We start from the raw sequence: 19,361 nt of genomic DNA on the forward strand, positions 1-19,361 counted from the left end.
GTCATACAACTGTCACTCAGGACGTTGTTCATTCAGTGTTGAGGTAGTAGGAGAAGCACAATTTTAAATTTTTTATATTTATTCAGGTAAGGTTCACTGAGAGGCAGCCTCTTTTTTGCAGGAACACCCTGATCACATTCACACAGTTAAACATTCATACCTGGAAGCTCAGTCTGATCTGCTGGCCACTGAGCAGCTCCACTGGAGCAGTTGGAGGTTAAGGGCCTTGCTCAAGGGCACCTCAGTGGTGGTAATGAGGGAGGGACTTTCCCCACCCAGATTTGATCCTGTTGGTCTGGGGATTGAACCAACGACCTCCCAGTCACAAGCTCTCTCAATCACACACATTCACAATCGTCTTGGCCGGCACTTAGTGCGGGACACAATGACGGTGCTTCTGCAAAATATCCTCGGGAAGGAACTTGTTTTGGTGGACCATGTGTACATTCAAAAGTTGTTTTAGTCGTGCAACAGAAAACTCAGATCGGACAGATAGTCTAGCTAGCTGTCTGGATTTACCCTGCAGAGATCTGAGGAGCAGTTAACCATAGTCCTCAGAAATCCACCGGAGTTTAAAATGCCAACACAAAGAAAGCGGAAGGTGACGGACATCTGGCTGAAAATGAGGGACGTCAGGCGGAATTTCCGGCGGCACCTGAACAATACCGGAAACTAAACGTCGTCGATATAGACTGAAAAAACACGATATAAGCTAGGCTAAACACTTTCAGAACTATCTCTGTACTGAGATGAAACTGAAATTGCGTAAGACAGCGAACTGCATTTTTCCAAAAATAGTCTGTAATGTTATTTTAAGCAAAGCCCCTGCACTTGCTCTGTAAACACACCACTCTTTAACATCTGTGCCATCTGTTGCAGGAGAAGGACTTCATATCAGCTATGTGATTGGTGGAGTTCTGACCATCCTGGCTATTCTGATCCTCATTGCTGCTTTGATCATTTACAGGTCAGTCCCCTGCTTGACACATCTTCATTTTCTTACTCCCTGGTCTTAAACACAGGGTATACTAACTTAAATTGGACACACAGTGGATAGATTCATTTACTAAGTAATGTGCCGTTTTCTTCCTGTTTGTTATTGACAGACATAAAAAGTCAAAGTTTGCTGACCCGGGAGTGAGCAACCTGACCTACAGTAATCCCTCGTATCGGACATCCACACAAGAGGTCAAGATTGAGGCGTCGCAAAAGCCTCCAATATACAACCAGCTTCGATATAAGAAAGAGGTAACGAACAGTCTGGACACTAAAGTGAAAACGACGGACATTTTTGTGTTTAATATACGAATGGATTTAAGGTGAATCCATGACAATTCCATAGAATGATCACAGACTATGGAGGTGTACGGTTGGTAACCACAAAGACAAATGACTACTGTTTGTCTGATAGATTGTGTAGAAATATTGTAACGTGACACGAGCAGGTTACAGACACCAGCGCTCATCTTTTCTTCCTCCTCTCTCTCCTCACTGCAGCTCTCTCATCCCTACAACTCCCTCTCTCCCTTTATCTTTTGACCCATTTGTCCTGCGGAGAGGTAGTTACGCCGCATGAAGGAGTTGTGTTCTCTGCTGCTTCTTTGTTTTCCTTCACTTTTTCTGTCCTTAACTGCATGCAACCTGCTGTCCAAAATTAACCATCTCTCTCTTTGGTGCAGTTTCAGAGCTCTGTGATTGGTAGCACGTCAGTGTTTATACTACTTAATAAGGTTTTTGTTGTGAAACTGACATTTCAACAGGCGACGAATCGAGGTGTATGGATAGATTTGTTAAAGCTTTGGTGCGTAACTTTTTGATATTAATGAACGTCCGTTACATTCAAGCCATTGCCGAATGAGTTGCTACAAAGCTAATTAAGGGCTCCTGCACACTGGCTGCATGGCGTGAGTGTGTCAGCTGCGTGGCTTGTCCGTTTTTATTTCGGCTCCCATGTTAACAGGTTAGCGCTTGCACACTGCCTGCGTGACACACATGTCTCAGGCGCGGTCCTAGCCACGCCGAAAACGCGTGCATGCTAGAAATAGGACATACTATTAGTCTATTTATTTATTTATTCACAATACCACTTCAAATATTACAATAATACAGTTGGGGTACAAGATCAATTGGGTAGAGTGAATGGGTCCCCCAAAGAAGCTAGAAAGGCTTATAGGTGGGGGCCCATGATTCATGAAAGGGTAGTGGTACAGACTATAGAATACACAATTACCACAGATGATAATAAGTAGATGCACGCAAAAAGGCACACCAGTACATACATAACATTACATACACACAATCATACACATACATCCCAGTAGTCCATGAAAAAACAGTTTTATATTAGATATAGGTTAATAAGAATTGTTTTTTTAGTTGTCTTTTGAAGTTGGAGATAGAGGGCAACACCTTGAGGCCTTCATCAATCCCGTTCCAGATCTGCAGCCCCCTACAGACAACACTCATATTGGCACGCATATGTCGGCAACATTTTCCTGATATAAGTGGTTTGATTCTTGTTTGGTATGTATGCTGGGGGCTGGAGATGGGAACAAGACTACTCAATCTAGAGTTCAGCCTGTTGACAATATGGAACAAAAGGCATGCATTATGATATTCATTTAGCTCAGTCAGTCTTAGTAACTCAAAACGGTGGAATAGAGGTTGGGTGGGGGAATTTATCTCTGACCAGGACAGAGCCCGTATGACTTTCTTTTGCAAGGATATAAGTTTTTTAAGATGGCTGGTGAAAGTGTTACACCATATCACATTACAGTAGTTAAGGTGTGGTTCAAAGAGAGTTTTATACAACGTGAGAAGGGCAGACAGAGGAAGGAAATGTCTGATCTTATAGAACAAGCCAACATACTTGGACAGTTTATTTACAAGATAGTCAATAGGACATTTAAAGTTGAGTGAGACGTCAATGAGGACCCCCAGGAATTTAGTGGAATACACTCTTTTTATCTCCTGCCCATTCATTTTAATCAGGCATGCATTGGTGTTTTTACATTTTTTACATGATTTAAATGAAATGAAATTTGTTTTGCTGACATTTAATGACAGTTTATTACATTTAAACCAGGAGTCCACTTTGGTTAACTCAGAGTTTACTATATCTTGTAGAATAAGTGGGTTCCTGTGTGATGTAAACAAATTTGTGTCGTCTGCAAAAATTATTTAATGAAATATTTTAGAGGAATTTATGAAATTTGTACAATAAAATATCAAAGTCAATGGTATCAAAGGCTTTTGATAGGTCCAAGAAAATACCAACACCACATTTTCCCTCTTCAATGCAGTCATTTATTTGTTCTATTAGGTCGAGTATTGCCATAGAGGTTGTACTCTTTTTTTTTTTCTAAAACCGTACTGAAAGGAAACAAGAATATCTAGTTTATGAAGATAGCCACTGAGTCTGGTGTATACTACTTTCTCCATTACTTTGGAGAAAGTGGGTAGAATTGATATGGGCCGGTAATTGCTCATATCATTTCTGTCGCCTGATTTGAAAATTGGAATTATCTTAGCAATTTTTGTCATTTTAGGTACAGTGCCAGTAAGTAAAGAAAGGTTGATGCAGTGAGCCAGTGGCTCTACAATGACGTTTGCAATGGCTTTTATGATCTTACTACATATTCCATCTACACCAGCGGTGTACGAGCTCCTCAAGTCCAAAATTATCTTGAGGAGCTCAGTACTATCTATTGGTATCATGAAAAATGAATGAATGTAGCTACCAGAAAGAAAATGCTTGAAGGTGACACCCTGGGGTTGATTTATCTTCTTAGCCAGATTTACACCTATTGAGGCAAACTGATTATTAAAACTCTGTACAAGATCAACTTTGGCATCACCAAAGTCAGGCAGAGTAGTAGGTTTATGTCTCCTGTTGAGGACTTCATTTAACACATTCCATGACCTCCTGCAGTCCCCCTTTGAAGCTTGTAAGAGTTCTGTGTAATGGCTTCTTTTGCTCTTTCTTATGATCTGTGTTAATTTTTATAAGAAATATATTTCTCTTTATTTAAGCTAGAAGGATTTTTTTACGTAGGATTTATAAAGCCTACTTTTATATTTAATGGACTTTAAAATTCCCTTTGTAATCCAAGGGTTCTGGAGGGTAGTGCTGCATCTGACAGTCTTCTCAGGGATTGCGTCCTTGATGGAGTCTTGAATGATCTTTATCAGACTGTCATATGCTGCATCAGGAGTCCCACTGTCATAGACAGAGTCCCACGACTTGGTCTGTAAGTTAACAATTAGGTGCTGTAAGGTTCTCTCGTTGAGGATTTTAGATTTAATTTTAGAGAGTGGGGGAGAGAACGATTTGCCAGAGCCAAAAAATATTACAATGGGAAAATGGTCTGTGATGTCAGACTGCACGACTCCCATCACCAGCTTGGTATTTTGAATATTAGTAATGATATTCTCAATAATCATTTTGGATGTCTGTGTAACTCTAGTAAATCTATTAATGGTGGGGAAGAAAGAGGAGGAATGCAATGTGTTCATAAAGTCATGTTTTACCCCATCTTCCTTGGAAATATCAATGTTAAAATCACCAAGGAGTATACAGTCTTTTTTTTGCTTATTCAGTTTATGTAATAGATCTTCCAGTTTACAGTTAAGTGTCAAGAGCAGAGTCTGGTGGGCGATAGAGTACACCGACAATAAATATTTTGTCATTATTGTTAATCTCAATAAATAAAGGACCGACGCCTATTTTTCACGCGACACGCAAACGTGTTGGAAGCGTTTCCAGGCAAAATAGAATAGGAAAAGATGTTTATATGTCATTTTGACATGAATATATTTAATAAATGGCATTTTGATGTTTTAAAAGTCTCTAGGTTTTAACATAAATGCAGATATAAATGTCATTTAAAAACATTATAATAAATAATTGTCGATTTTCAAATATTGCACCTGTCAATACAGAACGAAATATTCTGTAGCCTATTTTGCCGTCAATACTGCCGACGTTGTCTTTGCTGTAATCAAATCGGTATATATTTATGTTTAACATGAAGTATACTACTGCTTGAGTGCAGTACATTTCCACAACTCTCTCCATTATGGGAAACGTACATGTGTACAGACAAGGCTAGCAGCAGCAGCGCCGCGTCAGACACGTTTCTGGTGTGCAAAGACATAGAAAACGCCACACAGGCAGTGTGCAGGTGGGCAAATTAAAACTATCAGCTCCACACAACTCTGTATTTCTCAGCATGTCTGTGTTCAGAAGATTGTGGCGTCCAGTGACTTTCCCGCGCAGAAACGCGAGTGAAGATAATTACCTCTTCTGAATTGATAGTTTCTTAAACTCAACACTACATTTCCCATAAACCCTGTTAGTTCCCACTGCAGATAAGATGTTGCTATTTGTCAAAAGAGAACAAATAATTAAAGGATGTCCCCTTTTTGTTTCCTTTCCAATTATGACCTATGTATATGAAGCCAAATCCATTTCCAATTCTCGTTTTCTTGCGGCGCATTGCACCAGCTGCTGAAAAAACTCCTTTAAGATACTGAAAACTTTATGGCTGGACTGCGTGTGGGCTGTTTGTAAAAGCAGCAGTTTAAGGCGGGCTCCCTGCTTTGGGTCATTGTGCCACGACCTACTGTAGGTATTTTGTTCATGCTGGAGATGAAGAGACTTTGTAGAAAATGATTCCTGCTACAACAGGAATAAAGCCATAAAGCAATGCAGTAGATTTCCCTCCGGATTACACAGGCAGACAGCCTGGAGTTTGTGTTCATGGTAATTGCGTTTGTATATACTTTTAGCCCTCAATCTGAAAATGGAAAACTAACTCCAGAAGAAAGCACAGCATTACTAAAAGGAGCCAACTTGCTGAGCATGGGTTGTGTTTGAATGTGACATCTTGTTCTGGAGTGTTGTGCTGATTAATCCTTAAAGGGGAATCCATCTTTAACAGGTTGAACTTTGGTGATGTTTGTGTGGCAGATTTTAACGTCAATAACCTGTAAATATTCTTTAAAAAGGAAGGAAGGAAGGAAGGAAGGGTCAGGGTTAAGGAAGGAAGAGTTAGGGGATGTGAAATGTATCACGATAATTCCCCCTGCTTCATCCGACAACTGGGCAGTTGATATGGGGAATCAAAGGCAAGAGCACGGGCCGACGCATGTCAGTGGAAGTTCTCTATTCCTGCATATCCCACACTTAACTTATTTTAATGTCACATTGAAATTGCACAGTCATAGGGTTAAGGGAGGGAGGGAGGGAGGGAGGGTAGGTGGGTGTAACAAAGATATAAAGGACGGGCCAGGCCATCTATTACTTCTTTGTGGCTCTTTGCAAGTGAAAACACTGAAAACAAAAAGATAAATGAATCACAAAATGACTCATAGAATGTGTTTAGTTTAACAAAGTGAAGAGTACCTGAGGGTGGATTTTTTAAACCTTTAAACTGCTCATATAGAGGCCATCACTCTGACTAACTACTCACATCTTGTTGTCCAGGGGGGAGTGGACGGAGGCTACACCAAGGAGAAGATCCGCATTGTGGAGGGTGTGTGTCTCCTGTCCAATGAGGAGCTTTACTGGGATGACCTAAAACAGATCAAGCCGTCCCGAGGCGGCTTGCACACCTGCATGCGTACAGACACCGTGTCCCTGCAGGCCAGCAGTGCTTCGCTCGATGATGGCGAAACGGAGCAGCTCCTCCAGGAGGAAGCTTCCGAATGCTCCTCCATAACCACTCTGACCCCTTCAGCCATCACCCCGCAGCGCCACGCCCAGCACAGCCTCCCCGACACCGGCTGGGCCTCCACGCGCAAGCCCTCCACCGAGAGCGAAGTGTGAGGGAGGCCCCCTGCCCTCAGTGCATTATCTCAACCTCTGTTACCTAATACACACACACACACACACACACACACACACACACACACACCTACCTGTATTTAAAGCTGGTACAAACACACAAAGATAAATAGGTACAAGCAGTAACAGTTGCATACGTAAAGTAAGGGTACAAATGAACCTGGTTAGACACAACTAAGCTCCCATAAACACAACTCCTGTCTCTGAAACTGGGGCTCCGTCCTACTTGTGTTAAAATCAAACAGAAACACACACACACACACACACACACACACACCTGTAGTACAGTCCCTCAACAGTTCCCTCAGTGCTACTGCCTTTAGGCAAAATGATAAACTAATGAGCATGCTGGAATAGGAAAGCAGAGGACTCTGGGGAGGAAGTGAACAGAGAGACACAAGCGTTATTTGGAGCCTTTTTAAAAGGATGCAGACTCTCGATGCGATAAACTCTTCTGTGTACAACTCCACCTTTTATTTTTTTGTGATGTTTTTTTTTTCTTTTTTCTTCAATGTAACCCCGATGCTCCCTCTAATGCCACTCATGTCTTTATGAACTCTATTTATGAACGTTTTTGTACTTGTGGAGTGGGTTTGCTGACTTTCAGAAAATGGCGAGAGTGTTAGGAGACTTTGTGCCGCGGGACCCGGGTATTCAAGAGTTGTATTTATGACAGTGCCAAAGGGTGGGGATTCACGGAGTCCCCATGCTTCTTTCAGCATTTACACTTCAATAGAATTGTATCTTAATTATGGGATGTTTCTTTTGTTTGACTTTACTGACTTGCCCTCGCCGGTGGGAGACCTCAGTGATGACACCGCCTGCTTCTTCTTCTGTATTTTACAGCCTCCAACCGGTCATGCAAGGACTTACTGTAGCTGGTACTCTCAGTTGGTTGCAGAAGTCCATTCATCCTCTGCAAAAATATACTGAAAGGAGCCTTTATTTTGTTTTAAAGTTGTAATTCAACCATTGCTGATCCTCTGGCATAGCAGAGGATCCCACAATGAAGTAACAGCCTAAGTGCCAAACATTTTGTTCTTTTTCCTCCTTCAGCTGTATAATCATTTCTTTTCTCACTCCGAGGATTTTAAAAATGTTTGTGACATTCTTTTCACTTGGGTTTGGTCACCCACATCACAGAAAAAAAAACATGTTCTCAGACATATTCATTCGGCCATGCAGATAATTTATCCAGGTGTTAGACATATGTCTCTGGGATTTCTTCTGCCCCAAAACCCTTTCATTGGTCTTCCTAAAAAAAAAAAAAAAAAAAAAGTAAAACCTGTTCCTGGGGTTTACTATCCAGATAAATGATCATCTACGACAGCACTTAATATTAGAATTTGAAGCTCTCTGATCATTTTTTTTAGCGCTAAAACAAAACAAACATCCCTTGAATTTCTTTCTGCACAGCAGTGCGAGTATTGTGCATCGTCATCACCATTGTTAGCTCATCCATGCTGTCCACCCACATTCTTTATTAACGTCATCTCTCCAGCTTTGTAGCTGTAATAATAATACATTGAATTGATATAGCGCTTTTCACGAACTCAAAGACGCTTATCTCACCTGGCTAAAAAACAAAATACGCCATTTGGCCCTCGCTGTCCATTCTTATACCTCCCACTTTGACCCAAAACATGGTCATTGGTCTTATACTTGTATGGAATTGTGTTTTGTTTTTTTTTCTAATTCTGCAAAGAAACATAAATATAAGATAAACAACGATACAACATCATGTTTAAAAAAAAATAAATAAAAAAAAAGTCTTGTTTTAAGTAATTGACTAAAACAAGATCATGTTGAGAAGACGGGAGGAGAGAGAGGTTATGTTGCAGGGTTAGCTTTTAAAATATGTGTCACCACACGTGTCAAATGTAATTTTGTGAATTACTTTTTTTTTATTTCTGAAACGTAATCAGAAAATGTCACTTTGGCTCTATGTTGTATTTGGGGTAGGAGACCGTTTCAGAGGTCAATATATCATAAACTTGACACATAACAACCAAAAGTATCTGCATGGCCCAACAACCACCGGAGGAAAATGAGAACATTTGTTATTTTGTGATTTGAGTTTTGATCCATCAACTCTAAATCTGTAACGCAAATGTGTACTTGCAGTATCTGCCACAGTATAGTATAACAAATGGGTAACTTAGGAACATTGTGCATGTCTGACCCCCCCCTCCCCCCCCTATCAGACAGTGAGGGTTAAAGTTTAGAAATGTATCACTGACAACTTACTGAAAAAATGAATTTAATACAAATTAAGATATTATGCATTGCTTTAACTTTTAGAGTACCGTTCTGTCTGTTGTTGAAATATGGTACAAGGAAATACTATATTGCTATATTGACAAATATATCGGTTAGACTTTATAGAACCATGTATTTTGAAGTATCTGCTACAAGCTCAGCAACTTGCTGATATGCTGCTAGACGAAGCACTGAGGCCAATGAAAGAGGGTCTTGGCAGCTACATAACTACGGTCTCTGACGGTTGGTTGACAGTAGGCCTACAGAGCATCCCAGCGACCCAGTAACCGATCATCCCGGCTCACAGTCCCTCCAACTCTGCTGCAGGAATGCTGTACAGATTGTATCATGCGGATATAAGCAAATGTTTCTGTTGAAGATATTGTCGATTTAAGTTGTATAGTCTTTTGTACAAAGGGATTTCATGACCGTTTTTAGACATGTATTAATTTTACTCACTGGAGAAGAACATTATTTTATTTTTATTTTTTTGCTGGATTATTTTAACCACTGTGTTTTCCAAGCCTTGTAAATGATAGGGAAGATGCCAGTTATTTAATAGTGCTCTTTTATCTCATGAAATACTGGTTGCCTATAGCTGTTGTAAAGTTAACAAAAAGAGGTATTTATGATTTCTGTTTGGTTGTCACTTGATGTGTAAATATGAAAAGACTGTATATGTATTTCCATGGCAGTACTAACAAGCTGTGTTGTGTGATATAGTGAATGATCCCTTTGCTATCTTTTAATATAAAATTGCATTTGCATTTCAATGAAACCTTTGGCTCACTCGTCTTTGCACTTGTCGTCACTCATCAGACCCAATCACCCTTTCGCAATAAAGGAAAGGCTGATGTCTGCTTCTGCAGATGATTACAGACATTGTTTGTTTCTTAAGGATCCCCATTAGTCATCACCGTAGTGAAGATTATTCTTCCTGGGGTCCAACACAAGACAAACACAAAGAAATATTATAAAGCAAAATACATGTTCTGTTAGAACAATGAATACCTCCTGAATTCTGTAAAACAAAAGGCACAGTAGCATGTTTTTCATGTTATAAAAACAAAAGAAAACAGTAACATGAAATAAAATACAGTATATAGTAGAAAGGAAATAAAAAAGAATAGAAATGAATAACAGAATCAAACAGGGTTTAACCTAAACTCCTTGCTGATAACAGCTTCTTTTAGTTTCTTTTTGAAGCTTGAAGTATTTTCCATTAGGATTAAATGTTTGTTCCAATATGTTACAGTTCTATACATTTTTTTAAGAGCATTGGTTCTGGGCATTGGCAGAGTAAAGCCATAAACAAAGGCCCAGTCTGGTATCATAGCCATGTCTATCGTTGGTAGGTAATAGCTGCGAGAACAGGTTGGTGGGTTTATGTAATGTACACATTTTCTTTAAAAATACCATCAGGGTGCATGCTAGTCTTTCATCTACTGTCATCCATGACAGCCTGGTATGCGTTTCTTCCACAGTACTCCTTGTGGGGCAGCGAAGAACAAGGCGAGCTGCTCTGTTTTGAGTGAGCTGTAATTTGACGGGCTCCTGTTTTGACGCACCAGACTAGATCACAGAGCAATAGTCTAGATGGGACGAGACTAGAGACTGTTCTACTAACTTAATTGTTGACTCTGTCAACAGTCGATGACAATGGGAGCATGTAATCAGGGTTTTGGAGGCCTGAAGCCAAGTCATCCAACTTAGAGCAACAGTATAGAAGCAACAGAGGAGGGATCCCTCTTCCAGCATAAACACACAATAGTAACATTAGTAGAAGTACACAACTTTTAATATCAAGTAAATATTAGGTGTAATAAGTGAAAAAGATTCAGGCAGAGTGTTGCAGTGTCTGGAGTGAATAATGTGAAACAGAGAACATGACAAGGAACTTTCAGATCCCACCAAGAGCTGGTAGGACCTGAACCACAAACCCTACTCTAGTCTGTACCACAAAGACCTTGAAAGAGGATAGCCATCCCTTAGTCTATATCCACGATGTTCTGCTTCTGGGATTGCTCTGATGCCGCTGGAAATTCTGCCGGATGTCCGTTACCTTCCGCTTTCTTTGTGCTGGATTTTTTTGCAAACTGCTGAGAGAAATACTTGGAGAGATTTTTGCTCGACTATTGCAAGGGAGGGAGGTGTGGGCCAAGTTTGGAACACGATTAAAAGATGAGTGGGAGAAGGGTATCCAATAAAATACCAGTAATTGCAATGGAAGATAGAATAGCAGTAACAGATCTGGAAAAGGCCGACCTATTAGGGGAAGTATTTGCTAGTATTCCTAGTGGAAGTCATTTAACAGAAGTGCATAAATAAAGGAAAAAAAGAAGTAATACAAAATAATGAAACAGTTCATTATAGAAAGATAAAAGCCAATTCAACAATTGATATGGAATTGAATATAAGGGAAATAAAAAGGGCTTTAACAGGCAGCAAGAACTCTGTTTCGGGACAGGACCAGTTAAGTTATGCCATGTTCAGGCAACTACCACGGGAAGCACTTGAAGTAGTGTTGAATTTCTTTAATAAGCTATGGAAAGATGGAAGATTACCTGAGGAATGGAAGAGGGCTTTGGTTCTACCTTTTGCGAAACCTGGAAAAGAGGCAGCTAATGCTGGAAATTATAGACCGATAGCTCTCTGATTGTGTATAGACTGACATATCTTATAGAAAAATAATGAATATCAGAGTGGTTTTAGCAAAGGGAGATCAGCAGCAGATGCATTAGTTGTAGTAACTAATGAGATAGAAAAGTCTATTAAAATGAAAGAAATGATGGCTTTAGTTGTTTTTTTTTCCGACAGAAAAAGCTTATGATTCTATAGTAGACATTAGGTTGAGACGAGCGTAAGTAAAGTCAATAATTTGTAAGAGACTTAATATCAAATGGCAGGAAATTTGGGACAAAGACACAAAGGGTAGGGAGTATTATAAAATGGTGGTTAGGGTGAGAAGATTTAAAGGTAAAGGTATATTTTAAAGTGTTTGGACATGAAGTGTAATCTTTAATCAGGTATATGCTGGTGGTGAGGTGGGCTGTGAGCTAAATCCCATTTCCTCTAGCCACAGCTGCCACTGTAGTACTGTTTAGCTGTTCGGTCTGCTAGAAATACGAGCCCATCATGTTTTGTCCTTTTGTTAATTTTAATGTGGCCTCTCCTCGCGTGGAATCGGTCCCTCATTTTACAACTAGAGGGGATCGATCATTCCAAGCAGTAGCTCCTAGGCTGTGGAATGTCTTGCCTCCGTTTCTACGTTGTGTGAATTCTGTCGAATCTTTTAAAAAGCAATTAAAGACTCTGCTATTCAAGCAGGCTTTTAGTTAGTCCAGGGGTTTTTATGGTTGTTTTTTTATGTTTTCTAATTGTATTTAAATGTTCTTGTATTTTAATTTGTTGTATTGTATTACATTTTATTGTGAAGCACTTTGTGATTTTTATCTGTGAAAGGTGCTATAGGCTACAAATAAACTTTACTCACTCATCTAACGCGCCACGAGGCCGATGCAAACAAGCTGCATTACCATTTTCGGCCACAGCAAGGGGTCAATAGGCAGGTGGCACTCTTTCAACGGAGAAAGTAAAGCCCTTATGTTTAGAAAAAGCGTTTGCTATGAGTGAATTAATCTACTGTAGAGGGACAGATGTCGGGGGATTTGATGGTGTTTGTCATTAAATACATTTTAATAATATTTTCTTCAACTACTCCTGAATGGATTTTACTTTATTACCAGGAGCAATATATTTTAATACATAAATCCATCCAGTAGCCGCCCTGATATACAGTCATGTGAAAAAATTAGGACAAAAAGTTGACTAAAAAATCATCTTTTGGAAAGTTATCTTAATGCCTTAATTAAAAAATGAGGAAAAATCCAACCTTTAAGGACACCAATTTTCTTGGTGAATGAATAATGTATCGTAAATAAATAAATATTCTTCCTTAAAATACAGGGGGCATAAGTAAGTACACCCCTATGTTAAATTCCCATAGAGGCAGGCAGATGTTTATTTTTAAAGGCCAGTTATTTCATGGATCCAGGATACTATGATCCTGATAAAGTTCCCTTGGCCGTTGGAATTAAAATAGCCCCCCATCATCACATACCCTTCACCATACCTAGAGATCGGCATGGGGTACTTTCCATAAAATCATCTCTCAATGCAAATCAAACCAGCTATTAGGCTAACTGAAAGAAAAATGTGTGAAAAATTAATGTATTACATGAATAATAAAACCATGCTCTGCGTCAGACTCCGCACCACACTGTGTAAGTAGCCTGCAACTGACAACTAGATAACACTAATTATGTGGGTTCATGTAAAAGTAGGAATTAAGTTTGCCATAACATTAATGAGCAGGTGCTGAGGAGGAGAAGAATAAAGAGAGAGAGAGCCAAATTGGCTATTTTGGCTTTTTGTTGGGTTATGGCTGCAAATTCACTATAGAGGTCTGTGTGACCGGACGACCGATTTGCACGTCAGGACCCGCTATGTCATAGTAGGAAAACGCACAGGTGTATTCAAAACCATTAATGATGGCTGCATTCCACTTAGGAGAGGCCCTGGTATTGTGCATGCTGACTCACTGAAATAGCTTACTGGGACACTTGATGGAACTGAGCCATCGTTAAGGTTATCAGTTTCAGCTGTACTTTTCCTACTATGTCTGCTGTGAAAAAGGTCCATAGGCTATGTGATTGGAGTCTAAGGGTGCTGGGGTGAGTGTCAGGGTAAGCGACGCTTCTCATGAACGAGTCCTTATGCTATTGTACGAAAATGTATGCACACCAAAAACGTATGATATCCTACGAAATTAGGAGACCGTCGGCTGGTCTCGTGACACCGGCTGGCTACGAGCTCCACGGCGCAGAGCAGCAGTTGCTAGTTGTTTTAGCTTACAGAGCTACATGACGCCGGCTACAGACCTCCGTAGTATCAGGGGTAGTTGGTGGTTTTAGTTACCCGAAAATAGGTGATTTTGAGCCGGATACAAAGCACCGCGAGCTGCCGGTTAACCTTCTCCATTGTTTATCAGCTGAGCAACTTTTTTTTTTTTTTTTTAGATTCAACTTTATTGTCTTTGCAGTGTACCAAGACTGCGAAATGCAGTTTGCATCCAACCTAGAAGTGCAATGTGATATAAAAGTGTAGACAGGTGGTGCATAGGCAGGACAAGAACTATATTGCAGTGTTATAAGAGCAGAATAAATATGGCTAAGTAATATGAACATCATGTACAGATATGTGCAATGTAGTAGCAGTGACATACTAATAAGAATAGTATGCGATCCTGCTGGTACAGGTGCGGAGAGACCATTACATGTATTCTAAATGGGACAGACTCTTTAGGTCAATGTCACAAAGATTTAAAAAATGAATGCATCAATCAAATGTATTACTTTCAGCTAGCCTATAATGGGAAAGCATGCACCTCAACTGCAGCAGATCTCCAATTTGTCACTTCGTAATGCTGCTGTATGCAGCAGAGATGGAAGTGAAGATCTCATTTGCAAACAGGTAGAAGAAATAAAGACCATTACATCATGGTCTTTATATCAACTAATCTACTTTCATTCTATGTTTTCATGAAGAGGTAAACATGGAATCAAACAGTGAGAATAGGTCTCCAGGGACACAGTATTTTCTAAAGGTCATCAAACACTACATCATGCAGGTGAATGAACAATGACATGATGCTGCATATTAAAACGAGTGGTACCTCACGCAGTCTACGTTTCACACAACATATTGCACTTAAATAGTAGTTGGTAAAGTAGTGACACTATTTTGGTTTAAGTGAACTTTTGCTTTGTGCTAAAACATGCTTGTAATGTGTTTCCTACAGGTGTGACGGTATGAAGGAGTGTGAACTAAACATCGTTTTTTATACCTCTGATCCCTGCTATGGCATCTACAAATACCTGGAAACAACCTATACCTGCCTCCCAGCAAGTGAGTCACATTGTCACATGTATGCATAAAGAGAAGAAGCTTCAGGTTTTATAGAGTAATGTGATTCCCTCATGTTACTTTGACAGTTCACCTTGTTGCCTGTGAGGGCTCTTTGGCACAACTCCAGTGTGGTAATTTCTTTTTTTGCATTAATGTGGTGAACATCAGACCTCTAAATCTTCATTACATTGTCTTCTCCACCTTGCCGACTGTACCAATTGTTCTTTTTGCTTGACAGATCAAGGACAGGTTATATTTGTGTATGGTGCCGACTATGGACGTAGTGACCAGACCACCTGCATTTACCAACGGCCTCTCAATCAAATTCAAAATATCTCCTGCTCAAGCCCCACAGGCAAAGTTGCTAACAGGTACAGCTGCACAACCTTTGCTAAATGTATAGAAAAAAAGACTTCAAGAAACCATTTCCTATTGACAGATTAGTCCCAATGATTTGGAATTCTTGCAACGTTCCCTCAGTCAGTTAAAAAGTGAAAGGGATCAAAGAAGGGAGGCATTTCACATGCACAAATCATTCAAGGCCTAAAAAATTGGGTCAGTGTTGTACTGCAGCAAGAAGGAACTGTGTTCTGCAAAATGACCGCTATGACAGTCTGTAGCCATGCGTGCATGGTGCCACGCTAGCAGCTAGGCGAGCATTATAACGTGTGTTACAATGTGACGCACGTTCGTCACGGAAGTAAAGACTGGACTACAATAGAGCTTGAACAGTTTTCTCTGGAAGATGGTAAGTCCCTTTTGGGTTGGACTTTGGCTTTTTCACTTTGTAAACCTATAATGTGCACAAAAAGAGATCTCGCTCTCTCAAAGGGAGGAGGGGGGGGGGGGGCAAAAAGCATAATATGAGCACTTTAATAACGTGGCTCAGATTTCATATGCTCCATTGTGTTCAAAGCCTGTTTTCACTCATGTCACTTTGTATCCACAGCTGTAATGGAAAAAACGGCTGTACCATCGCAGCGAGCAACTCTGTTTGGAGACCCCTGTGTCGGTACCTGGAGGTGGCTTACACATGGAACGGTGACTGTAAGTAAACGGCTTATTTGGCTGTTCATTCTGGAACAGCCGAAAAAACAAACTCCACAAGACGATAAAATAAAGCCAATGCGATTACTTATCAGTTGCTTAACTTGAATATTCCGTGCTTTTCCAGATACTGGGACCACTCCGCTTCCAGAAACTGGGACCAGTCCGCTTGTATAGTTTCAGTATGTAAGCATACTGAAGTTTCTGTCGGATCACAATAAACATGCATTCAATTAAATGTTTGTTCATTGGCCAGAGAAATGTAAAAACTAACTGCAGAATCCTGTTCCAACTATACTAAAAAATAAATATAAACTCGACCGATAAAGGTTAAAAAAAACTGAACATTAATCAGAAACGGCGTCAACGGGCCACACTTCACTCGCATGACATTCTATAGGATCACATTTCCTGTGCTCCCTGAAGTAAAAGGATGTCATTTTGTTGCATGTTGTCAAACCTTAGCCTTAATGTCCCACAATGTTAATCTGTTAAAATGACTTCATGTAGCGTGTGAATGAGTGTAAACCTCAGGTTATCCACAGCAACGACTACCAAATACCTCAAGTTACTGATGTCATTGCAGAGGTCGGTCTTCGACGGGTAGACGACCTTCAGGTTGCCTATGGCAAGCCATTTTAACATTTAATAGCTAGGCTGGATATGTATTGCAGATATTCATAATTTAACTCTTCCTAGTCAAAAAGAACACTTCAGATATCCACAACGTCATACTTACACATGATGTCACGTTTCCCATTCATGTGTATGGGGCTTCAAATTTCAGATATCACGTCATTCTTCCTATCCAGAATGAACATTCCAGATATATGCAATAGAATTATTACCAAGCAGAACTCTCATTTTAGATATCTACAATTGTTATGATCAAAACTAAAGTGAGCCATTTCGGCATTCATTATCTTTTTGTCGTCAACGCTGCGTCAGTTACTGTTTCAATCACGAAGAGACTTCGTTGCAAAGGTGTATTTGTATATGCAAAATATGAAATGTACAGAGTTTGGAGATTAGACTCCATTGTTATAAAAAATATTTTAAAGGGGTAGAGAAGCCAAGGCATATCCCCCCCGATGGAGTCTAGACACTGGTGGTGGTGAAGGAGCCGACGGGAGTGATCTGCCGGAGGAGGACGATGACTGGAGGTGGAAGGGGAGGAGGAGGGTTGTACGCTTTACCTGATATGCCAACTGACAGCAGCAGAGAGAAGAACAGAATTAAAGCAGGGATGCTGTGATTGGCTCGTGAAAGTCATGGCCAATTCTGGTTGGTTTAACTGAAAAGTGTACACCTCGAAACAGCTGATCAGTTCGAGGAAGAGAGAGAGAGAGAGAGAGAGGTGGATGAAGTTTAGAAGTCTTCCTGAAAGAATTTACGCTGAGCTTCATTTCACATATATAAAATTACATTCTGGATGGGAAGCATTACTATTATAGATATCCACTATTGTATTTTTTTCTAGTAAAATTGCAGTTTGTATCCATAATGACATTTTTACTAGTCAATGTATTTTGGATAGTCAAAATTACAATATCGATATCTGGAATGTTTGTTTCATTTTGGATGTCTGAAATTAGAGTTTTGACTAGTAATAATTATTGTATTGTAGATATCTGAAATGGGAGTTCTTCCTAGTAATAATTATTTTGCAGATATCTGGAATGTTCATTCTGGATAGGAAGAATGGCGTGGATATCTAAAACTGAAAGCCCCCATACACATGAATGGTAAACAAGACGTCATTTGTACTAGTAAGAATGATCTGAAATTACACCTGTGACCTCGAAGAACACCTCTTTGGTAGACTTCTTGGTCTGTTAAGTACAATCAGCTGATCATGAAATTATTTCCATGTACCGTGAGAAGAAAGAGACAAACTGAGGGACAATGTGGCATGTCGGATGTTATTGGGTTCAGCTTTCTTTGTTGACATCATTTCCACTGTATGCCAGTATTTAATATGAAATTCTCTCTTATGGTAGGACACAATTGTGATAACCAGGAGGAAAACAGACATACACACCTTGGTTTTCTCACTGTTGGTAATGGGTGGGAATGAGATCACATGTCCTCTGCATCCACTAGGCAGGGATACATATCTTTCTTTTCCCTGCAGAAGCTGCAGGTATCTGTAAAAACAACATTATAAAAGGGCTTAAGCAAATGTAATAAATGCAAAGGGGGTGATATTCTTTCAATGATAAATTGGAAAACATAAGATTCAACTCTGTCGGGGCTGTCAGCTGTCACCCCCCAGTGAAGAAGATTTGGTGTGTGACACTGATCTTCCTCACTGGTCTATATTAAACTTGCAGAAAGTCATGTAGAACTTTACTTAAAGCACACTGTGATGCATTAGACACATATTCAAATAACATTTTGGGTTTAGATAATATAAGTCAGTCATGTCTATCATAATCAAGTTCAATAATATCTTTGAATCTTATTTTTTCAGCATTTTCCTTTTATCACGTAGGCCGATTACAACTACCCGCCTAAATGTGGGCTTAATAAGTATGTGATGCCTTATAATGTGTTAACAAGGCATTGGTTGAAACAAATCAGGCTAAAGCTGTGGTCCAACCAACATACTTACACTACCCTCATTTGTTCAAACCACAGACTCTAAAAATAGCATACCAAGTTACACAGATGTCTTGTACAACACTTTAATAGAAAAGTGTTTTGATATACAAGTTGTCTTTTATTTTAAAAGTCTGTTTGTGTTTGAAACCCAAAGGTTTTATCCCAAACTTTCCTCCCTGGACTACAGCCTGCAGTTATCTAATGAGGATCTTTCAAAAACCCTTTCCTCAACAGAGAACAGAGAGTCTTAAGTTGCACTGACTTGTGGAGGCCAGTGACATTCTGCCTCTTCTGCTTCCTCAGCTCCCCAATTCCAATGAAGTTGGGACGTTGTGTAAAACTTAAAACAGAATACAATTATTTGCAAATCCTTTTCAACCTATATTCAATTGAATACACTACAGAGACAAGATATTTAATGTTCAAACTGATCAACTTTATTGTTTTTTTTGTGTGCAAATATTCATTTATTTTGAATTTGATGCCTTTCCAAAAAACTTTTCACTTTCCACTTTTCCAAAAAGCTGTGACAGGGGCAACAAAAGACTGGGAAAGGTGAGGAACGCTCAAAAAACACCTGTTTGGAACATTCCACAGGTGAACAGGTTCATTGGAAACAGGTGAGTGTCATGATTGT

General features: G+C 39.8%; 2 protein-coding genes and 1 pseudogene across 3 annotated transcripts in view; 2 read left to right on the forward strand and 1 right to left on the reverse strand.

Annotated features, from left to right (window-relative positions):
* The window catches only part of lrp4 (low density lipoprotein receptor-related protein 4), a 143,915-nt gene extending 134,031 nt beyond the window's left edge, over positions 1 to 9,884 (forward strand). For both annotated transcript variants that reach the window (XM_078253656.1, XM_078253665.1), the window contains exons 36-38: positions 880 to 967; positions 1,107 to 1,248; positions 6,488 to 9,884. In XM_078253656.1, the coding sequence (XP_078109782.1) occupies positions 880 to 967; positions 1,107 to 1,248; positions 6,488 to 6,829 (572 nt within the window). In that variant the 3' untranslated portion in view covers positions 6,830 to 9,884. The remainder of the gene's footprint in view (positions 1 to 879; positions 968 to 1,106; positions 1,249 to 6,487) is intronic.
* The window catches only part of LOC144520065 (cytochrome c oxidase subunit 5A, mitochondrial), a 353,705-nt gene extending 334,677 nt beyond the window's left edge, over positions 1 to 19,028 (reverse strand). The window contains exon 1 of the mRNA XM_078253690.1: positions 19,020 to 19,028. The gene's annotated coding sequence lies outside the window, so the exon portion shown is untranslated. The remainder of the gene's footprint in view (positions 1 to 19,019) is intronic.
* Positions 14,589 to 16,762, forward strand: LOC144521484 (L-rhamnose-binding lectin SML-like; annotated as a pseudogene).
* Positions 19,029 to 19,361: the final 333 nt, after the last annotated feature.

This window comes from Sander vitreus, chromosome 1 (genome assembly GCF_031162955.1).
Source record: "Sander vitreus isolate 19-12246 chromosome 1, sanVit1, whole genome shotgun sequence".
NCBI lineage: Eukaryota > Metazoa > Chordata > Actinopteri > Perciformes > Percidae > Sander > Sander vitreus.